General features: G+C 34.4%; 1 protein-coding gene, 1 long non-coding RNA gene and 1 pseudogene across 3 annotated transcripts; 2 read left to right on the plus strand and 1 right to left on the minus strand.

Moving 5' to 3' along the window:
* LOC18594240 lies at positions 13485 to 14366 on the minus strand. Of its 2 annotated transcripts, XR_001928876.1 has the most exons (3): positions 14186 to 14366; positions 13976 to 14087; positions 13485 to 13876 (listed from the first exon to the last, which is right to left on the minus strand). It is a non-coding gene; the product is annotated as an uncharacterized LOC18594240 (long non-coding RNA). The 2 variants fall into 2 exon arrangements; XR_001928875.1 differs by lacking the exon at positions 14186 to 14366 and having other exon boundaries at positions 13530 to 13876; positions 13976 to 14157.
* On the plus strand, positions 13931 to 17437 carry LOC18594241 (alpha-1,3/1,6-mannosyltransferase ALG2). The gene is made up of 8 exons (XM_018125129.1): positions 13931 to 14368; positions 14684 to 14800; positions 15066 to 15259; positions 15342 to 15447; positions 15545 to 15692; positions 15821 to 15960; positions 16576 to 16742; positions 16830 to 17437. Exons 1-8 carry the CDS (start codon positions 14308 to 14310, stop codon positions 17121 to 17123), a joined length of 1227 nt encoding a protein of 408 aa, XP_017980618.1. The 5' UTR covers positions 13931 to 14307; the 3' UTR covers positions 17124 to 17437.
* LOC18594242 lies at positions 17984 to 19881 on the plus strand (annotated as a pseudogene).

Consider the following 21815-nt stretch of genomic DNA (forward strand, 5'->3'; position numbering starts at 1 on the left):
CTCCATATCACATTAACCACCGAATATACCACCATCTCTTTTTCAGGTGGAAGAAGTAGAAGAAGAACATGAAACATCTTTTGTAGTGGAACAACTTCAAGAACAATAGAAGCCTCAAGGTAAAAAGTTAGAAGAGCTCAACTTAGCTAAGGAAGGAGAGACTCTCAAACCACTATTTATAGGTAAAAGCCTTTCGAAAGAATAGATAATAGCAATGGTTCAACTGTTGAAGGGATTCCAAGATGTGTTTGGCTAGAAATATGAGCAAATGCTTAGATTGGATGAGAAACTTATCACTCGTGAGTTACACATCTCTTTTGGAATTAAGCTAGTAGTGCAGCATGCATGAGTATTCCACAATTAAGCAGAAAGTTAGATAAAAAAAGAGATCAACAAACTTTTTAAAGCTAGGTTCATCAAACTAATACATCACCCAACTTGGTTAGCTACTATGGTTCTTGTAAAAAAGAAGAATGGAGCAATCCGGGTGTGTGGACTTCAAAGGTCTCAATAAGGCTTATCTCAAGGATGATTTTCCTCTTCTAAACATTGATACTCTTATGGATGCTACCACTGGTCGTGAGATGTTTTCGTTCATGGATAGGTTAGAGGATATAACTAAATAAGAATGGCACCTGGTGATGTAGAGAAAACAACCTTTAAAACCTCATTTGGTAATTTTTATTATACAGTTTTGTTGTTTGGGTTTAAGAGTACAGGTGCAACTTATCATCGTGCCATGACCGCCATGTTCCATGACATGATGCATGATTGCTTGAAAGACTATGTGGATGACATTGTGGTGAAGTCTAAAAAAACTTTAAATCATCTTGGAGACATGAGAAGAGTGTTCGAGCCATGTTGATAATATAAGTTACACATGAATCCCTTGAAGTGTGCCTTTGGAGTAACAATTGGTAAGTTTTTAGGTTTCGTGGTTCACCCAAAAAGCATAGATGTGGACCTTGCAAAGATAAAGGCTATTCAATCAATGCCACCTTCATCGAACCAGAAGCAACTTCAAAGCCTATTGAGGAAAGTTTCTTACATCCGGAGGTTCATTCTAACCCTAGGAGAGATCATTATGCCATTTCAAACTCTTCTAAAAAAAAGATCCCATTTTTATGGGGTGAACAACAACAACAAGCCTTTGAGAAAATGAAAAGTATTCTTACTTCTCTTAAGACAATGACCATGCCAATCCAAAGGGAACCAATGATGTTGTACCTCATTTCAACACCATACTCAATTAGTGCTTTACTTGTTCAAGAAGTAGAGGGGCAAGAACAACCCGTGTATTACTTGAGTAAATGTTTACATGAAAGTGAATTAAACTACCCACCGATGGAGAAGTATTGTCTTGCATCAATGTACCCAACCCTAGAAGCTTCACCATTACTTCTTAGCTCAACTTAAAGTGGTAACCAAGTCAAATCCCATCAAATTCTTGCTCTTTCGACCAGCTTTATTTGAAAGAGTAACAAGGTGGCTCCTCTTACTTGGAGAATTTGATATTTCAGTTGTGCAACGCAATGCATAACGACAACAAAAATAATAATATAAAAAATAGATAAATGCATAAATTTGCAAGTTTTTCTTTATTCTTTGAATAATAAAAATAAAATAAATAATAAATAAGACAATAAAATAAACAAAAGCATTGCCTTGCTTATTCTATGTGCATCTTATTATTTGATGCATAAAACTCCTCATAAGAACTTTTATATAGGGGAAAAAATGTAGATGCCCAATTTTGACTAACTATAATTTCTTTAAGTATTGTGTTACAGAAAAAACCTACACTAGGGGTGTTCTAAGCTCAGAAGCACCTAAGGGCGTCATGAGCGCAGAAGCGCATAGGGTCATTCCAAGTGCAAAAGCACCTAGGAACAAGTGTGGAACAACTATTTATACAAGAAAGTGAAAGTAACTCAAAACGAGTGGTAAGGTTCATGAGTTATCTTCACATTTGGGATGTTTTAGAAGGCTTGGCTTGGTGGTTCAGATATAGAGGTAGTTAAAAAACCTCTCTTAACCTTTTCTTGAAGTACATGTGCGTTACCCAAATCCTAAATTCCTTCCAACAATAATTGTTAAAGTTATAAATAAAGGGTATACAAGTAAAGCTAGCCCTATACAAAATAACAAAACCATGGCTCCTTGCATGTGGGAAAATGAATAGCTCCCCTTCCAAAGAAAGAAGGCTTTCCAAGCCTCTAACATTTAAAAAAAAAAAAGATAGCATGAAAAAAGACAAACATCTAAGACCATCATCAACTAAGGTTACATAACAATAATAAAAAAAAAAAACACAATGCCTCTCATGAAAGGACAAAATCAGCAATTCATTCTCCATAGAAGGATGGTCATCATGTGTTTGGTATTACAGAAAGTCATCCAGAAAAAGTGACATTGTCAAAAGCAATCGTCACAGAAGAAAAGACAGCTCTATCACCAATAAGCATTATATGTGGTCGGTTGGTCGACTTTTGTTTTAGCTAGGGAATTTATGAAGAAGTTAGTTTCCTTGTAAATATGTTTGAAAGTGACATCTTCAATTTGTCATTATAACCAGTTAATATCATAATACCTTCTTAGTGTCCATGGCCTGTCATTCGGTGTAGATATCCATGAAAGAAAAATGCCAGAATCTAGTTCAATCACTAAATATTTTAAACCATTCTATGAAGAAAAGGCAAAACATTGTAATCATTTTTAATAGCATGAACTTCTGCATAATTAGACTCAAGTTTTTTTAAAGGACCAAAGAAAAGACATTATTTATCATCTTTAAGAACCCCTTAACACTCGTTAGTCTTAGCTACCCTCTTGTTGAACTATCCACATTAAATTTTAAATCTACTTCTCTATGGGGAACCCATCCCACGACTCTTCTAAGTTCCTTAGTAACTAGAACCTTAAAAATAAAATGGATTAAAACCTTTAATTTTCTCTTTTATATCTCCAATGGCATTGCCTAAACATAATGTGTTCATTCAACATATACATATATATACAAACATACATCCACGTATGCACGTGCAAGTGCACATGCAAAATCTAGTCGTCTCATCTATCTTCTTTGTTAAAAAACTACCGCTCCACGTCCTCCTCTCCCAACTTTTTCACCTTCTCTTCCCTCAACTTGTAAAAACTCTCCTCCCAATCCTCCCACTAACAACTTTACAAGAACCTTAACCTCAAGAACCTTTACGGAGAAACTTTATGAGAAATTAAAAAAAATATCTTTGTTATCTCTACGAATCCTTTAACACCTACTGGTCCTAGTTGTCCTCTTACTGAACCATGCACATTATATTTTAATTTTACTTTTTTAAAAGGAATCCATTCCACTATTCTTCCAGGTTCCTTAGCAACTAGAACTTTAAATATATAATGGATTAAGACCCTTAATTTTCCTCTTTCATATCTCCAATGGCATTGCCAGAACAAAATGTGTTCCTATAGCATATACATATACATCTACATACACAAGCATGCAGGCATGGATGCATGTGTTTTAGCAAGTTTTAAATCCAATCATCTCCTCCATCTTCTTTGTTCAAAGACTACCCATCTACCTCCACATCTCTTAGTTTCTCCGCCTTCTTTTCCCTCTGCTTGTAACAAATCTCTTCTCAATCCTCCCATTAACAATTTTTACAACAAATTCAACCTCAAGAGCTTTTATGAGAACCTTTATGAAAAAGTAAGAAATACATTGTTATCTCTAAAACCCCTTAGCACCTGCTAGTCTAAGCTGTCCTCTTACTAAACCATCCATATTAAATTTCAATTCTATTTCTCTAGCGGAATCCATTCCACTCCTCTTTTAGGTTCTTTTTCTTAGTAACATTGTTAGCTAGATCCTCAACCTGAACAGTGCTCCTTGTAAGGTTAAGAAGTGGATTAGACATATTAGAGAGCTAAAAACTAAAATTAGTAGCTAGAATATAGTTTACACCCTTAAAAAAGCTAATGGGGCAATAGATAAATTGGCCAAGTAAGTAATGCAGCATAGTGAGAACCTCTTTAATGTTATTGGCTAATGTTATAGGTGCAAATACCTTAGTGCTTAAAAACTGGGTTTTCCATATCTGGTGTAGATAGAGAGGTGTTAAGTATAAAAGTTGCTGGGGTGCCTTGTATTAAGAACAACATAATGGAATACTGAATATTTTGCTCTTTCTTTACTAATCGATGCTTTCTTAAGTTATGTAAATGTGTTTCCTTGGCTGCCTGATCTGATTTCTTTTAAGCTATGTGTTTATTTTTTGCTATCTTACTACCTTTCTGGTCCTTAGAATGTGATTGTGTGCTGGATGTGGGGTAAGATGCTTGCACAAGGTTAAAAAGGTGATGTTTTGGCCACGAGATTAAGATGCTTTTGTTGGACACGTCCTTTGTGTGTTAGGGATTGGGTTAGGGATTGTGGAAAGTGGGTGAAGTTTTTTTTGTTGGTACAGGTTTGCAAATGTAACTGAGCGTATTGAGTAGGGGATTCTTTGATAGGAGCCTCTGAAGATGGTGGGTCATTAATTGTACAGCTTTGAAGGGAAACATGTTGGGGAGAGCCTTATACTGGAGTGAGTCTCACCTAAGCATTCATGTCTTTCATTTTTTACTGAAAGAGAATTAATTTAAAAAAAAAAGGTAAAATTCCCCTACTTCTTAAGTTTTAATCATAATTTACTGTAGGTCCTTTAGTATTGAAAATGGACATTCTGTCTCAAAAATATATATATTGTTTGATAGATAAGTCTAACTGTTAGTTAATTGTTAAAATTCTCATTTTTTTAATGACTTGGTAAGAATTTTATACCCATTTTACCCTTCTATTTATTTAATTTTACAATTCATCTTCCCCAATATACCCATGAATGCATATATTCTATTTTAGTTTTAGATCTGAAAAATTTTTCCTAAATCCATTTCTTGTTTTTCTCCTTCAGAACTTCATTCTCATACCATTCAAATTATCCTCTATCAAAGCTTTATCTTTGTCATTATCCTCCTTAGCTTCACACTGTCAAGCACCAAACCTTCATTTTTCGAATGTTAGTCCATCTCTTTAAAATGCTATTGTTTTTTGCTTTTTACTAAGTACTAGTTTGCTAGCATGCAAGTATAGAATAAAAGGCAAAATACAGCTTGGCCGTGTGTATTTATGGGTGCTTGACCAAGTGATTAATGAAATAAACTGATGGTTTTCTTTTGGAGAATCCCATGATGAAATTATGGGGATTTGTTGTGGCATTAGCGCAGAATTATTAGTGAATTATGAATTGTATTGGAATTGTTGTGAATGTCATCGATTACACATTTATGATCTGTTTGTTAAGTGGATTGGGTGATGCATTAATTGCTTAATGTAATAAGTTGCTGGCTTTAATTGTGGGGAACTTACATGTCAAGATTTTAATGGGATTATGGGGATTTGCCATGGACCTTTTAATGCTCAATTAAAGTTGCAAGATTGATTGTGTTGGGATTACCATGTCACTACACATTTATGGTGTTTTGGGTATTGAAATTTCTTCCATTTATTGCAAGTTCATGTGTTACAATTTATTTTCCAAGTGAAGAGGCCTTGGAAGGATTGGAAAATTTTTCAACAAATTGATCTTTTATATAATGCAATTGCCTATGTATCTTTTGTGTATTCCTTTAACGAGAGTAACCAATGTGCAAACCAACTTGCTAAACAAGGTGTTAACTATTATGAATTGATTATTGCATGGTTGTAGGCTCTGATTTGTTTATCTATTGGTTGTAAAGTTGTAGAAATTTATTGTTAATGTATTCTAATATGGGGAGTTTCATTCTGGGTGATGGGTTCATTTGGTTGTTTTATTGAATGCAAACTTATTCTTTGTTCTAGTTGTTTTTGCGTAAACTTGTTATAATTGAAATGGGTGGTTGTTTGTTGAGCTTCTGTATGTGATGTACCAGCTCTACCTTGAAAGTTCATTAATGAATTTCTTGATTTAACAAAAAGAAAGACTAATAATAATTCCACAACAGAAAGAAAAACATTAACAAACATTTAAAGACACTTTTGACAAAAAAGACAAAAACAAGATAGTGGGTGGCATTTTAATGTTTTTCATTATGCTTTTGTTCTATTGAGCACAATAGAGATACCTCCTCTTTCTCTCTTATCTTAATTTTCTTAGCTTTGACTCACAAGAACATTCCGCTAGTAGTGTTACTTCTTTCTATGCCTTGTTTAAGGGATTGGCAAGAGCAAGAATCAATGGACTCTTTTTTATATATAAAAAAAAAGATTGATCTAAGATCAAAAGACAAGGCTGAAATGAGATAAGGTGAAGTAAAAGAAAGAATAAAGTTATGGGCATTTTAGTCATTTTATAGATTCCATTAATGGTGTTTAGGATTTTGGGGCAAAGTGCACACTTCTAATACTAATGGATCCATGGTGAATTATGATTAAAACTTAAGGAGTTAAGGGTATTTTACTAGAAAAGAAAAACTAGAATCTTAAAAACAAGATAACGAGGAACCATGTGAATCCCACATCGTATGCTCCTAATAGGTAAAGCCATAAATCCCACATAGAAGTTCTTAGAAGGGAGTTAAGAAAGGATATCATGATCCTAGAGGGAAGCCATGAATCCCACATAGAAGTTCTTAGAAGGGAGTTAAGAAAGGATATCATGATCCTAGAGGGAAGCCATGAATCCCACATTGGCTATGTGGTCATTTAAGGATTCACACCACTTTTAATATGTGAGGTGTCTTTTATGGGACAAAACCGTGAGGCATAAAAGTGAGCAAAATAAAATCAAACCAATTACCAATTCAAATTAAATGCGATTTGGATAAAATGGTTTGGTCTAATTGGTCCGTTAGGTCAATTGGTCCAAAATGTTTGGCCCAATTGATTTTTTGGTCGGTTCTTAGTTTTAAAATTTTTAGACCAATACAACCAGAAAACCAAACCAATTATATATATATATAATATTTTTTATATATTAAGAAGAATTGATAATAAACTTAATTAATAATATACTTAAAACATATTAGTTTATTATATGTATATATACTAATTATAATCATAGCAATTTAATATTAGCTATATATATTTATTTATAAATTTGTATTATTATAAAATTACAAGTTATATATTTTAAATAATATACTTATATGTTAATATTATAATATATGATAGTAAATAACCTACATATTGATATGTTATAATTATTATACCTTACTAATATTTCGTAATATAAAATATTACGCATATATATTTATAATTGTATAAATATATTATAAATATATATATTTAATTTATACAAAAGTATTACTATAACTTATAATAAACTTTATTAGTTATCACCTTAGTTTTTATAACATATTGTTTATAATTAGCTATTATTTATACAAACTTTGATATAAAACATTATAACATATAAGTTGTGTCATTAATTTCATATATATATATATATAAAATAGTATTTATTATGTATATACATATATGTAATTTATATATAAGCATAATTAGAACTTATAATAGACTTTATTTATATGATTACACTTAATAGCTTTATTAGTTATCACCTTAATTTTTATAACATATTGTTTATAATTAGTTATTATTTATATGAATTTTGATATAAAAATTAAAACATTATAACATATAAGTTAAGTCATTAGTTTCATATATATAATAAAGTAATATATTATATATATACATAATTTTAATTTATACATAAATATGACTATAACTTATAATAAATTTTATTTATATGATTACACTTAATAATTATGTGAGTGAAAGAACAAATGTATATTTTTTTATGTTTAGATTATTTGCATATTTTATAATTATGGATGAAGTTTATAAGTTTTAATATTGTAATTTGCAAAAAAAAAAAAGTGATAAAATTTTGGTCCATTGGTCCAAAACCAAACTAACCAAACCAATGCTATGTTTGGTTGATTTGGTCTTCATTTATGTTGGATCGGTTTTGGTCGATTTTTTAAAAATATTTGGTCCATTTGATCCTTAAGTATGGCGGACTAAACCATCCAATCCACCCATTTGCTCACTTCTAGTGAAGTCAGTGGATCAAAGTAGACAATATCTCACAGAGATTGGTGTAGATCGTGATAGTTGATATCAGAGCGAACTCTAAGGGTATAGCGATATGCCACTGAGGATAATAAACCCTTGTTGAAATAAGAGGGGCTGTCACGATTCCAGTAGAGAACCATGTGAATCCCACCTCGTATGCTCTCAATGGGTAGAGCCATAAAAACCTAAGCTTTAATTTCTTCTTTTCTCTCAAACTTTCACTCATTAATAAAATCCAAACAGAAAAAGGTACATCACTCATCTCATTTGCTTAGTTATAAACCTCCTACATATAGGCTTAATTTATGCATTTAAGGGTTAGATACGTATTTTTCTTGCTCAATCAAGACCAATTTATTTATTACCAAAATCTGGTTATACTCACCAAAAGATATAATTGTTTCTGGTAAACAAAAGTGTATTAAAAACGCCTTACAACATGAAAAAAAATAAGACATAGTCTCACAACAGAATACCATGCAACACACCATAAATCAAACACAGCGCAAACATTTCCATGAAAATATGACATTCTCATACACAACCGCTTTTGGCTGATTACAGGTTCTCATGTGCAAATTTGCACAAGAAGGGTCTCTGTACTCCATGTGATGTTCTGCTCTACTACATTTTAGGGTAGTTTGTAATAACATTTAGGTAATGAAATCAATTCTTCTGCATTTCAAAAAAAAAAAGAGTCAATTATTGGGAAGAAAATGAAAAATGGAAGACAAAAATCTAATATCTCTAACGGCTTTGTTTATTTATAATAATTGAGAAAAGATAACATGAAAATCAGAACATGTGTTGATGATGGCTGAATAGGCTGCTACCCTTGAGTTTACAGGAGAACCTTTTAGACTGGGTTAATGGTTATTGGATGAGATGTGGAGACTGGTTTTGTTTGATGCATTGAGAATGATTGAAGGATAGGTCATTTGGGCGGTCTATATATGTTTTGCTATTAGGTAGAGTTTGTATAGGGATCAACCTTGTTTCCTCATGGAAGGTTACAATTTTATCAATGGAATATTAATGGCTTATCAAACAAAAACATCAGAACATGACTTTAGTTCTTTCTGGTTACTGAACTGGACCTTCTTCCTACATCTTGTTCACTTAAACCCTAGCTTTTCTCTTTTTCTTTTTTTCCATATGCTTAGGCGTGCTTGACGTAATCTTAATTTGTCTGACTAGGTCAAATCTGACATGATGCAATATATTAACATAGGAAATCTCTTTCAATTAATGGCTTGGATAATTAGGTCAGACTTCATGAAAAGGAGTCACCGACCCTAAGAAGTCTAAACCATCACCTCAAAGAAGAAAATGGCGGCTTAAGAAAAGGCAAAGCACTTTCAAAATTCTTTGACCAGCCTGGTTGGTTAGGTCAGGACTCAGAACCGATCGATCCTGATCCTGACTCCTTAAAAAAGGATCAAATTAGAAGGCCCTACGGCTAAATTAGTCTGAGGTCTATGACTTATCCTTCTCATGAAGGCTTTAATTTTTCAAAAAGAATAATTCATCTGACAAATGGTAATTCTCATACTGAAAGAGAAAAGCACTTGATTAATTTCTTCGACAGGAGACAGGCTACAACCTTTAGATTTCAGAGGCTACACGGATGGCTAGACTTTTTGCTAGAAAGCTTAGCCCTTTCTTTTGTGATGAAAAACATCACCCTTTCACATGACTATCACGCCACTTCTTGGCTGCCATATTCTCAAGTCAAGTTGCTGCATGGAAAGCTCACCTACACATGAAAGGAAAAGCACTACCTGAACACTCCTATTTCTGTTAGACTCTAGTCCAATGGGGTGCAAAGCTCAAGAGGGCTCTTATGGTTAATTTCCGAGGAATCAATTACATATTATTGATACCATATTAAAGAAAGGTAGAGAACTTTAGACATGCGTGTAGTGTCATCATCCATTGAGGGGCCCCCGGGATACCTAACCAACATGCCAAAGATTATATGACGAGAGGAGTGATAAATGATGAAAGATGAAGTTACATAGACTCCTCCAACATTTAAAAGTCCTTCTCACTGACTCACGGTTGATTTGATGTATGGTGATGGGATATATATCATGGATTTGCTGTCTACAATATTGTAGAAAGAGGACAAAAGCAATGGAAGCCCTAGGCAATACCACGGATGCTGGAGATACAACAGAGAAATCCAAAACATTAATAGGATCCTTCTTGTTTGACTTATCCGACTTGATAATGCCCATGTTTGGAACCAGTACAACGTTCTATTTGTGATGGGGAGGCGTTTCCCTTATTTCCATTTCACCCCTTTTCTACTTTTGCTTAATACCAGTAATGCTATACTCACAACCAACGCAATGATTACAATTAATACTCGCCATGTTTCATCATCTTTTTTCCAATTAAAATAGTAAGATGATCACTTAATTTGGAACTAACAGAGTGAAAGAAAATGACATTTTTAATGTATGGGAGTGAGTGGGTCAATCAAACTGTTCCGGCCTCAAAGAGATTTCCAACTTGTTCACGGCTCCTCTTCAATAAATTTCTTGAAAGCAACAGGGTGAAGTGTGCACAACAATGGAGCAAGTACACATATTGGATAGAGCCAGTTAAAAGAGGGAGAGAGATTGGAGCACAAGGCAAATTATTGTTGGATTAAATTTGAACAGGTAAAAAGCAAAATAGGGAGTGGTGATTGCGATTGTACACTGTGGGGGGGGGGGGGGAAGGGATGCTGAGTTCTGCTTCTGATCAATGGGAGGTAGCCAAGGTCATATCCAGCAGAAACCCCTCCAAGAAGCTCAGGTCTAGTAGCTGTCATTGCAAAAGCTGAAGAGAGTTTTGGTCAGACATATTGCCCCTTGAAAAGTGATTGAGATTGTTAGGATAATTAGGTTAGAAGATATCACAATGATTGAGCCAATGTTTCACCAAAGTCTAGCAAGAAGAATCTAAAGTTACAAAACGACGTACACTTGTCGTTTTAAATTGGTGAGTGGCACTACTCTTTTGTACATGTTTAGCTTCAATAATTGGATGGTAAATCATCGTCTCCTCCTTGCCCTAATTAATGGGCTTATTGGCTTTAATTTGTACGTAAATGGGAACGTTTTTACATATGTTCTTTGTCTATCCTCGTTGGTGATTAACTCAAACAAAAGGAAAAGGTCACTCTCGATTACGTACGTGTTCCCATTGAGTAATGCATGTATTCTCTGTTCAAAGAGTCGAATTTAAATATTTTTTCCCTCTCTTTCTCTGTTTTTTTGAAACCATTTTAATCTTTAGTGAAGCAGCTTCATTTGTCATCTTTCTTTTATATTGATTGAGATGATCCTTTTGTTATAATCACTAACCCAAATTATGCTTGGAGTTAATGTTGTTGTCCATAAGCCACCTTGGAAACCTTGCACATCAGTTGTACAATAAATATGAAGAATAATAGAATTTATTTTACGCAAAAGTTAATTTTTCATTTAAATTTAAATGAAATAGATTATTCATATGATAAAATAATAATTTGGGTCAGGTGAGGCAAGGCTTTGAGGGTTGAAATCATTGACCAAGCCTAGTCTGAAACGACCCGGGCTTGCTGGTCTAACAGGCTACCTAGCCCAGTTACAGGTCTAAGTAACCCAAAGCCAATAATCGCACCTAACAAGCTCCAAGAAACATTATACAAGTTAGGACGGAGGAAAGCTGAGAAACCCTCAAAACCCATCCTAGAGAGGATTGGTGCCGCATGTAAGCTTCGAGGAAGCTCATCCCAAGATCTCTAAGTTAAATTACAACTATGTACAAAGCCCCAAAGTCAAATTGAGACATATTTAATTACTATTTTTAAAAAAATAAGATCAATACAACTGTCAAAAAAGCCAAAAAAGTTACCTCGTGCTATCTGTATTTTGATTTGAACTTCTCCTTCACTGCTTGAAACACAATGGTTTCAATAAAACTTTGCTAGACATCTGCTCTCATTCTCATGGCAGGTATGTTTGCCAAATCCTCCGTATCTACCCCCTACAAACTGTATTGATTAAGAGTCTTACAACTGTTGCTGATGCTTTGCAATTTGCGCAACATGCAAACCATTTAACATTATAATGTCTACTCTTTTTCTCATTCCAGAAAAATGTTCATTGCTTTGTGGGGTTGATATTTGAAGAAACTATTATAACAGTTATAACCTAGATAACATGAGCTGAACTGAAAACTATATAATTAAGTGCAATTTGCAAACTAAGAGCTAAGCAAAATAGCAATAAAAGCAGCTAAATTTAACAAGATGCATCTTCAGATGCTGGAGTAGCTGTTGCAGCCAAGAAAAGAATGAGAAGACACTGGCAGGTATGCAACAGAAAGAATGATTGAGCCAACAGCTAGATGGGAGGGCACTGCAAGCATAGTTTGCTTAATCAGTAATTTAATTGCCACCAGCTTCGTATACAGAGAACTGTATAAGAAGCTCTTGAAGTACATTTGCTTAACATGAATCTTGTACATGAAATATAAAACAAAGGGGAAGATTGAAAGGGACTTTGAGAGATGCCTAATCTGCTATCCCGAATCAGCTGTAAAACAGTAAGTCTCTACAATGTAACTCAAAAGCTGCAAGGAAAATGGCAGACATGAGAATTATGCTCATCAGATGAGGAGCCAGACAAGAGAACAGCTGCACATCTACCTCTGAGGTGATCAATAGCAAACATAATATCACATATGTCCTGAGCTGTTGTATATTCGGAGTTTATATCAGACCAAACATTCCAAAATTTACGCTAGTGAATGTCTTTTGATTGTTTTTCTTATTTATTTCTATGCAGCTTGTTCAAGTCTAATCGCTTTAATGAAGGTTCTCATCTGATTGAAGTGCATCAGATTCAATTTAACAATCACTGCCACAAGAATCTTTAAAACCAAGACAGATGGAAATTGAAATTTTGCATCCAAAATGGATTTCTAAATTGCATAACTCCTCATATATCTCCGACTCCATCCCTTTTGCTAGACTCTATGTTAGTTCCAATCTTTACATCTCTGAATTCTCACCCAAAAGAGAAAGTTAAATCTCTTCATCCACAGGCAACAGGCACCACATCCAATTCCTGATCTCCCTAGATGAAACTTCAGTACACATTTGCATTGCGGATTGCCACCCGTGTTTGGTCTATTTGGTCCTCTACAAGTGAAAGTTCTCCGACTACTGTTTACAAAATCCATTCCAAGGCTCAAAATTCCACCATTTTTTGGCCCTTAAACACCCTAGACATTCAAGGATTCCCTTAATAGAATTCAACTAACATTTCTCTAAAATTCAGCACCCAGGATTAACTGTTGCAAGTAAATGAAATTTAATTTAAAAACCACATAATTAGGCCAAAACATGAAAACCCACAACCAATTTTTTTTAATATACGCCGTTGAACCGCTGTAGAACCAAAATCCCTATCACCCAAACCAGCTTAGTATAACTAGTAATAATTCAAAGAACAAAATTAGACCAAATTATACAAATTTAGTAACAAGAAAAAAAAAACAGAAACGAACTCATATAATGAATAGACAACATTATCATCGTAAATCAACAATTCCACACAAAGACCATTATTCGCTACAAATTTTGTTCTTCCAAAATGAAAAACCTGAAAAATTATTCGATGGGTTTAGTTGCAGCATTGGTAGAGCTTAAAATTTTCGGTTGCTGATGAATCCCTTGTTGTTGCTGAACGGATTTTCGCTCTAGCTCTCGCCATTTGTTGATTCCAATACTAAAGATAACTGCAAATATAAATAAATAAATAAATAATCAAAGCAAGTCTCTTTTAGGGTTAGAATAAAAAAAAAAAAGAAGAAAAGAGATTGACTGAAGATAGTTACACGCAGCGCCGGCGAAGTAGAGGAGACGGAGGACTTTGGGGCCAGGGGGACCTGCCGCTTCTTCACCCGTCATTTCACTTTGATTCCTTTGCTACGGCGTGGATATTTTCAGCTGAGAGGTTTGAGAGAGAAAAAGTAGTGCGTCCTTTTTCTTAGTAAATAATGATGAGAAAGAAGGGCAACGCGGGAAAATTATATTAAAGTACAAACCCTTCATTTAATCCTACTCCTTGGTTCTTTGTCTGTCTGACGACGACTCCTTTCCTCTTTCTGCCCCTCCCCTTCGTATCTAAACGCTATATCTCGTCGGTCATTGAAGGAAAGCAAACAAAATGGAGAGAAAGCAAAGCTCCAAGTTGAACATAGCCTTCATACACCCAGATCTTGGCATAGGTACCCCTTTCTCCGCCGATAAATTTTAATTGTGAAAAAAAAAAGCCTTTGAGGTAATTTTATTACTGCCCTTTGATTGGTTGCTGAGAAAAGTGAAGAAATCAACAGGAAAAAAAAAGGAGATAATTTTTAGGTTTATTTTGGTGGATAATTAGGTTTCCAAGTTTTAATTTTGAGTAGGAAAAAGCTTAATCTTGTTATTTGAATTCGAGGTTTGAGATTATTAGTTTCCATAGCAAATATCAGTTAATTTTCTTTTTCCAGATTAAAAAAGATAAAATTTTTATGCTGTTGCTCGTCTGTTCTGATTTAAAGGTGGAGCTGAAAGATTGATTGTTGATGCGGCTGTTGAATTAGCATCCCATGGGCACAGTGTTCATATTTTCACAGCTCACCATGACAAAAATAGATGCTTTGAGGAAACCCGTGCTGGTAAATTTCTTTTCTATTCTTTCAATAATTTTAGCAGCTTATTTATGAAGTTAAGAATAGACAGATTGGAAAGAGAAATTTTTATCAGAATTATGATTTATCTTTTGAAGTTCATTTCAAATTATAAGGAACATAGTTTATTAAAACTATTTGCAGTAAGTATACTGCTCGATTATAGCTGAGCAGGAGAACAGAATTAGACTTAGTTCCGACTTAGAAAAAGTGTCTAACCGAAATTCAATTACATCCTGGCATGGTTATCCAGGTATCTTTCCAGTTACAGTATACGGTGACTTCCTACCACGACATATTTTCTACCGTCTTCATGCTGTATGTGCATATCTGCGCTGCATGTTTGTTGCTCTTTGTGTGCTGTTCATGTGGCCATCATATGATGTTATAGTAGCAGACCTGGTCTCTGTTGTCATCCCATTGGTGAAACTTAAAAAGTCAACAAAGGTATATAAAATTAATCTATATGAATTGTTATCTAGAATTTCTGGTGTGATAGCTCTTTCACGTAGCACTCCTTTTCTCGCAGGTTGTGTTCTATTGTCATTTTCCAGATTTGTTGCTAGCTCAGCATACAACGTTTCTTAGGAGGATGTACAGGAAACCTATTGATTTTATAGAAGAACTGACAACAGGTTGGGTCCCTGTACGGCCTCTTTGTCCTTATGGAATGTGGAATATAATGTTCATCTTTATTTGTTCTTTTGCTATGTTTTGGAAATTGGGATGCAGGAATGGCAGATATGATACTTGTTAATAGCAGATTTACTGCATCTATCTTTGCGAAAACATTTAAGCATCTTCATGCACGAGGAATTAGACCAGCTGTTCTTCACCCTGCAGTTAATGTGGATCAGTTTGAGAAGCCTCATTCTTATAAGTAACCAACATGCTCTTACATCCCGTGGTCTCCTTTTGTTTAAACTCTCATGTTGAAACATTTCTTCAATTATGTAAAACTTAACACCATAAGCTTCACTCTGAACAATATTTTGTTACTTTGGCTAGGTTGAATTTTCTCTCCATCAATCGCTTTGAAAGGAAAAAAAACATAGATTTAGCAGTTTCTGCTTTTGCGATGCTTCACACTCTTGAAGGAAATATCCATCAAACCTCTAAACTGGCTGATGCTAACTTGACAATTGCTGGTAAGTTCCTTCTCATTTTTTTTTATGAATACTACCATTAGACATTTTAAGCTGACTGATAGATTTTGTATTTGGATAGAATATCTTCATCTCATTATTTTTTTGTGGTGACATGGGGAGTACTTCAATTAGGATTTGTCACTTATTAAGTGTATTATTTTTTTTAAAAAAAAATGAAGTTCACAATGCTGTAGTTGAGTCTTGATATATGTAATAGCCTCGAATACTGTTGTGCTGCAATGTCAGTATAAACAGGTTAGAAAGTCTGTGACAGGTAACCCTGATATATCCAACTGTCACAGTGGAGTATATAGAGAAGATGCTCTGTTGGCCAGGATATTTCATATGTTTTCTTACAAATAGTTACTTGGGGAAGGTTGGACAGGCAGAACTTTAGTTATAATTGTTGGTTGCACACCTGGTATTCCATTGAAAAGGATCATTGTGATCCAGGGATTTCACTTAACTTCTCAGCATGTGCTGTGTAAATGTGAAAGCAATAGTGTTTCTAATATGGATAATAAATGGTTTCGTTCTTTCTCTTTCACCTTCTGGTATTACTTTCTGCAGTAAAATGAACATAGATTTTTTTCTCTCTCTTCATTTAAATTTTAGGTGGATATGATAGACGCCTAAGGGAAAATGTGGAGTACTTAGAGGAGCTCAAAAGCTTAGCAGAGAGGGAAGGAGTGGCTGATCGGGTTAATTTTGTTACATCTTGCTCAACAGCAGAAAGGAATTCTCTGCTCTCTCAATGCCTATGTGTCCTTTATACACCAACGGTATGTTGGCATATATTTTTCTCAAGAATTAATAAGATTAATGATTGAAAAGTAAGTTTAACATACAACATTTCCAATTCAATGCAGGATGAACACTTCGGCATTGTTCCATTAGAGGCGATGGCAGCACAAAAGCCTGTTATAGCATGCAACAGCGGGGGTCCTGTGGAAACAATTAAGAATGGGGAAACTGGATTTCTTTGTGATCCAACTCCAAAGGACTTTGCTTTGGCCATGGCTAAACTCATTCAAGACCCAGAGATGGCAAAGAGACTGGGGGAACAGGCTAGGCAGCATGTCAATGAATCATTTTCTACAAGGATTTTTGGCCAGCGTTTGAATCAGTTTCTTCTGGATGTTGCTGGAAATAAGCAGGACTGAGAATGGGGATTAGAAATGAAAGATGACCTTGTACAACATAATATGTGGACACTGTCAACATTAGCCTATCCTTACATCATCCGTAGTGTTTTCTTTCTTGAGCTATTAGGAGGGATGACATTTATACTTGAGATGGTCAGCCCAGTCAACTAAATCTAATGACTTATTATATGAGTGTGATTTAACACTAGTTGGATTTTACAGCTACTAGGGCGAGAAAAATGCAATATTTTTGTGGTTTTGTTGACTCCGTTATTGTTCCATAATGGACAATTGCATTTTGCTTATTTAGATAATTTTTGGGTTTGCGTTGATGAAACCTTGAAGATATGTTTTCATGCATTGCAAAGTGAGAACTTGATGATTAATTTGATTGTAGTTTTGGAGACAGCATAAGAATTACAAATCAATTGATATCAAAGACATGGTTTCTTTGCAAGCATGTGATGTGATAACTGAGATTTGATTTGCCCTTTCCTTTGTTTACTTTTGATAGTGAAATCTGGACAAGGTGAAAGGCTTTCCGCAATGAAATTCATCAGTTGAAGACTGCTAATAAGACATACCAGATTGAATAAATTGAGATAAGATGATATATCTAGTAGAACTCTAAATGCAGATACGCCATGGTGACTAGGCTTCTGAGCTTGCAGTTGGCAGATATTTCAGATGCCACTAAGCCTCCCTGAGATCACCACTCTAAGTCTTTTACGGCAATGTTATCTTTTCAGCTCATTTTCTTCAATTTCTCAGATCACCATTCTTCTCTTTTATTGCAAAATGATCTAGTAATCGGTAACTTACGAATGTATTAAGAAATTTTATCTTTTGGGGCAGTTTCTGTTTCTATCATTCTTGGATGTTGCAGTATAACCCCTTAAAAAAATCTTGGCTACGTTCTCTCTGCTAAATTTCGACACATGATGGCTAGTGAGAAACAACAGGAGACTATGGCTAAAATTGTAGGAGATAAATACTGCTCAATCTTGAATGAAGTATCAGAGAACATAGAGTGGAGACATGGAGGCCCTCCCATTTTCGATGCTGTAAACAAGCTCTTTGAAGAAGGCAGAGCCAATGTAGGTGGCTAGCTCTTTCAGTTGATTAATCTCTCTTTCTCTTGAGTATGGTCTTTTATTCTTATCTTCTACTTAGTTTGCAGGAATGGCCTAAGGGATCAATAGAAGAAACAGTTCAAATGCCGTCAAGTCATGGGAGGTAGAGCTTTCTCACAAGACTAGTTTACAAGACTTCAAAACTATAAATCCAGAAAAGTTCAAGCTCATTGTTAATGGTATCTGATACTCTTGGTTACCCTTTTCAATCATACGTTCAAAACCATGGATTTTTCAAATAAGTTGTTGGTGACTTTGATGTAAAGAAGCTAAATTTCATGACAAATAGGAAGGGAAGGACTGTCAGGGGAAGAGACTCTTAAGCTTGGAAACTACAATGCCTTATTAAAGAACTCTCCGCCAGAGGAGTTTCAGTACTACAAATCAGATGAATAGAACTTTGAATCATCCCATGATGCTTTTCGGACAGCTCTGCCTCGTGGATTTGCATGGGAAGTAATCAGTGTTGACTCAGGACCTCCTTTGATAACTTTCAAATTCAGGCACTGGGGTTATTTTGAGGGTCCTTACAAAGGACATGCCCCCACGGGGGAAATGGTTTGAGTTCTATGGGATTGGAGTTATGAAGGTTTCTTCCCTGCTCTCTCTCTCTCTCTCTCTCTCTACAGATTCAGAAGCTATCTATCATTCATAATCATTTAGATTGGACATTGAATTTTGCTGTTAATCCATGATCTTGAACAATGTGGTGAATTCTATGAGGTTGCTAAAGAAAATGTGGTGAAAAACAGTACTCAATATCATTGACATTTCTCAAGCAGCTTTCTCTTTTGGCCTCATCTGGTGAACTTCTCCCATCAGTAAGAGTCCTAGCTTTGAAACTATGAGGATTCGTTAATCTATTTGTTTTCCCATTCAGGTTGATGAATCAATGAGGGTAGAGGAGGTTGGAAATTTACTATGATCCAGCAGAGCTGTTTGCAGGCCTTCTCAAGGGACCACGTAGCTCATCAAGTTCAAACACAAAACAACACAATTCCAATGATACGTCGACATCTACTCATCACTGTCCATTCTGCAAGTGAACAAATAAACAGGTTTTGCACCCTTTTTTGTGATGCAAATATAAGTTGATTCAGCCTACAAAACAACACATCTTTCCTAGCAAATGTCAAATGTAAACAAAACATGGGAATATGATCAAGGACTTAGATCACTTGTCTTGTTAGCTTGATTAATTGTTTGCTATGCACAGTTTTATGAAAGCTAAAATGGATAAAATAGTAGTATCATGCTAAGTGGTCCAAAATTTAAACAGATGAGGCTCTGTAAAGGTGCTGGATGCAAATTGTGGGGGTGGAATGGAGCTCAACTGACTCCTGCGTGGTGGTTTGGCTGTCAATTAACTTGACTTGCTTGGGGATGGAAGTAGATATTGTGCTAGAGGTCAAGATTTAAAGTTTTCTTGGATTGTTAGTCAGAGTTTGTGCTAAAACATAGGTGGTTTTGTTTTAGGTTAATTGTTTTTGGATTTAATGGCACGATTTAGAATTTCTTTACTTGTGATATTTGTGTACACCTAGCAGTTTTTTTGGAGTTGGAAAGGTCGGGTTTTTTGTTTAGGGATCTAATAGCTAATGTGGAGTCACCAACTCCCTTTTTTTAGTGCTTGAATCCTTTTGTAATTTTGCTATCATCTTTTTGTAGTGGTTGAATCTTTTTATTATTTTTTTTTCAGTGGTTGTATCATTTTGTAATTTTACTATAATCTTTTTTCATAATTTGATTTGATGTGTCACTATAATTTTTTTTTTTAGTTTGATTTGATATATCACTATAAATTCTATCTTTTAAGGTTCAAAACTTGATATGGTATGCAAGTTACGTGAAATTAATAAATTTATTTTTTTTTAAAATTGATTAATTGTCATTAGGTAAAATATTATTTGTTATATTCATATCGTGTAGATATGACATTGACGTGAAATGTTAAAATGCCACATAGTCATGTTATAATGACATGTAAGCCTGCCACGTCACTATCCATAATGACATGTCAATATACCACATCATCACCACATGACAAATGACAATTTGACCAACGATAATGAGTTAACCCTTAATTATAAGGATTTCTTTAATCACAAATGAAAGTATCATACCTTGATTTTTGAATTTTCGTGAATAATTTTAAGATATTTTTTTAAAATATTATACCTATCAATTTTTATAAACAATTATTGTTTAAATGAATGTGTGGTTTGAGCCGTTGTTTTGAACCCTAGTTTATACTAGGATTCATGTGAAGGTATTAATTTATTGTTTTTATTGATATATTTAAATATATACGTCATTATTGAATCGAATATTCGTTTGCAGCAGGAGTTTGACCATTTACATGCAAATATTTCTTTTTTATTTACTTATTTTGAATCTGGAATTGTATGTTTATTTCACTAAAAATCTTCAAGTGTTCCAAAAAAATTTGACTTTGGACATCCACGTAACAAATATTATGAGTAAGAATTTTTTTATTATTTTTCCCTATAATATTTAGTTGTATTGATCAACACGTAAATTTCATATTCAGCCAGTTTTATAATTTTTCTCTTTAAAAGATTCTGCTGACAATTATGAAATTCCAAATTAAATAAAGTAGATTAAGCAATTAAATTTTCCATTAATTGTAGGTTGAAAACTTTAGTAAACAATTAACAAGTCTACTTCATTGATTTCCTGGAGATAGAGAGACCTGCAAATGATTATAAAGAAAAAAAAAAACTATGGGATCCATTTGGAAGCTAATAATCATTTGGTGAAAGAAAGAATCAAGCTCTTTTGATTGGTGCACCTGCACTATGACATTAGCAGTAGGTTGGTACCTCATTTTATTTCTAGGAAGTTTGAATTGTTCAAAACCATTGATTGTTTGATTCAATTATGAGTGAAACAATTGCATTAAAATTCAAGCTTGACTGACTGACTGACTTATCCCACTTGCAAAATGTCAAAGTTGGCTCTTAACAAAGGGATTGGAATCCTATGACAGAAGTGGGTCCAAAGATGACAGAAGAACTTTGAGCATTGCATGAACATCCAGGAAGAAGTCAAGTATCCAATTTGAATGGGTGGTTTTAAGGTGAATGGATTGAAATGGGAAACCTCCCTAGTTAATGCGAATTTATTCTCCAAAACTCAGGTAAACCTCTGGAAACTTTAAGGTTTTTGATTGGTTTACACTTGTTTTTCATTTTTGAGTCAATTACCTAGGAAAACAAACAACAAAGAAGGGCAGGCATGCACCAATGACGACCAGAAATCGACAATGGGAATCTTCGGATGTTAAACAGTGTGCTATTTGATCTTATATACATATACATGTCCATGGAGAATCTTCAATATATGTATCTTAATTCGTAACAGTACAAGGATGGAGACAAATACATAAACATAGAAATGATGGTTTTACCTAGAAATACATAAACATATGCACAGGATATACTATATGCTTATTTTGATGATCATCTTGTAGTAGGTGACAGACAACACGAAAGTCGAGCACATGGCTTGGTTGCCATTCGACACCCTTCATTCGTAAGAAATTGAAACATATAGC

Source organism: Theobroma cacao, chromosome 7 (genome assembly GCF_000208745.1).
Source record: "Theobroma cacao cultivar B97-61/B2 chromosome 7, Criollo_cocoa_genome_V2, whole genome shotgun sequence".
Taxonomy (NCBI): domain Eukaryota; kingdom Viridiplantae; phylum Streptophyta; class Magnoliopsida; order Malvales; family Malvaceae; genus Theobroma; species Theobroma cacao.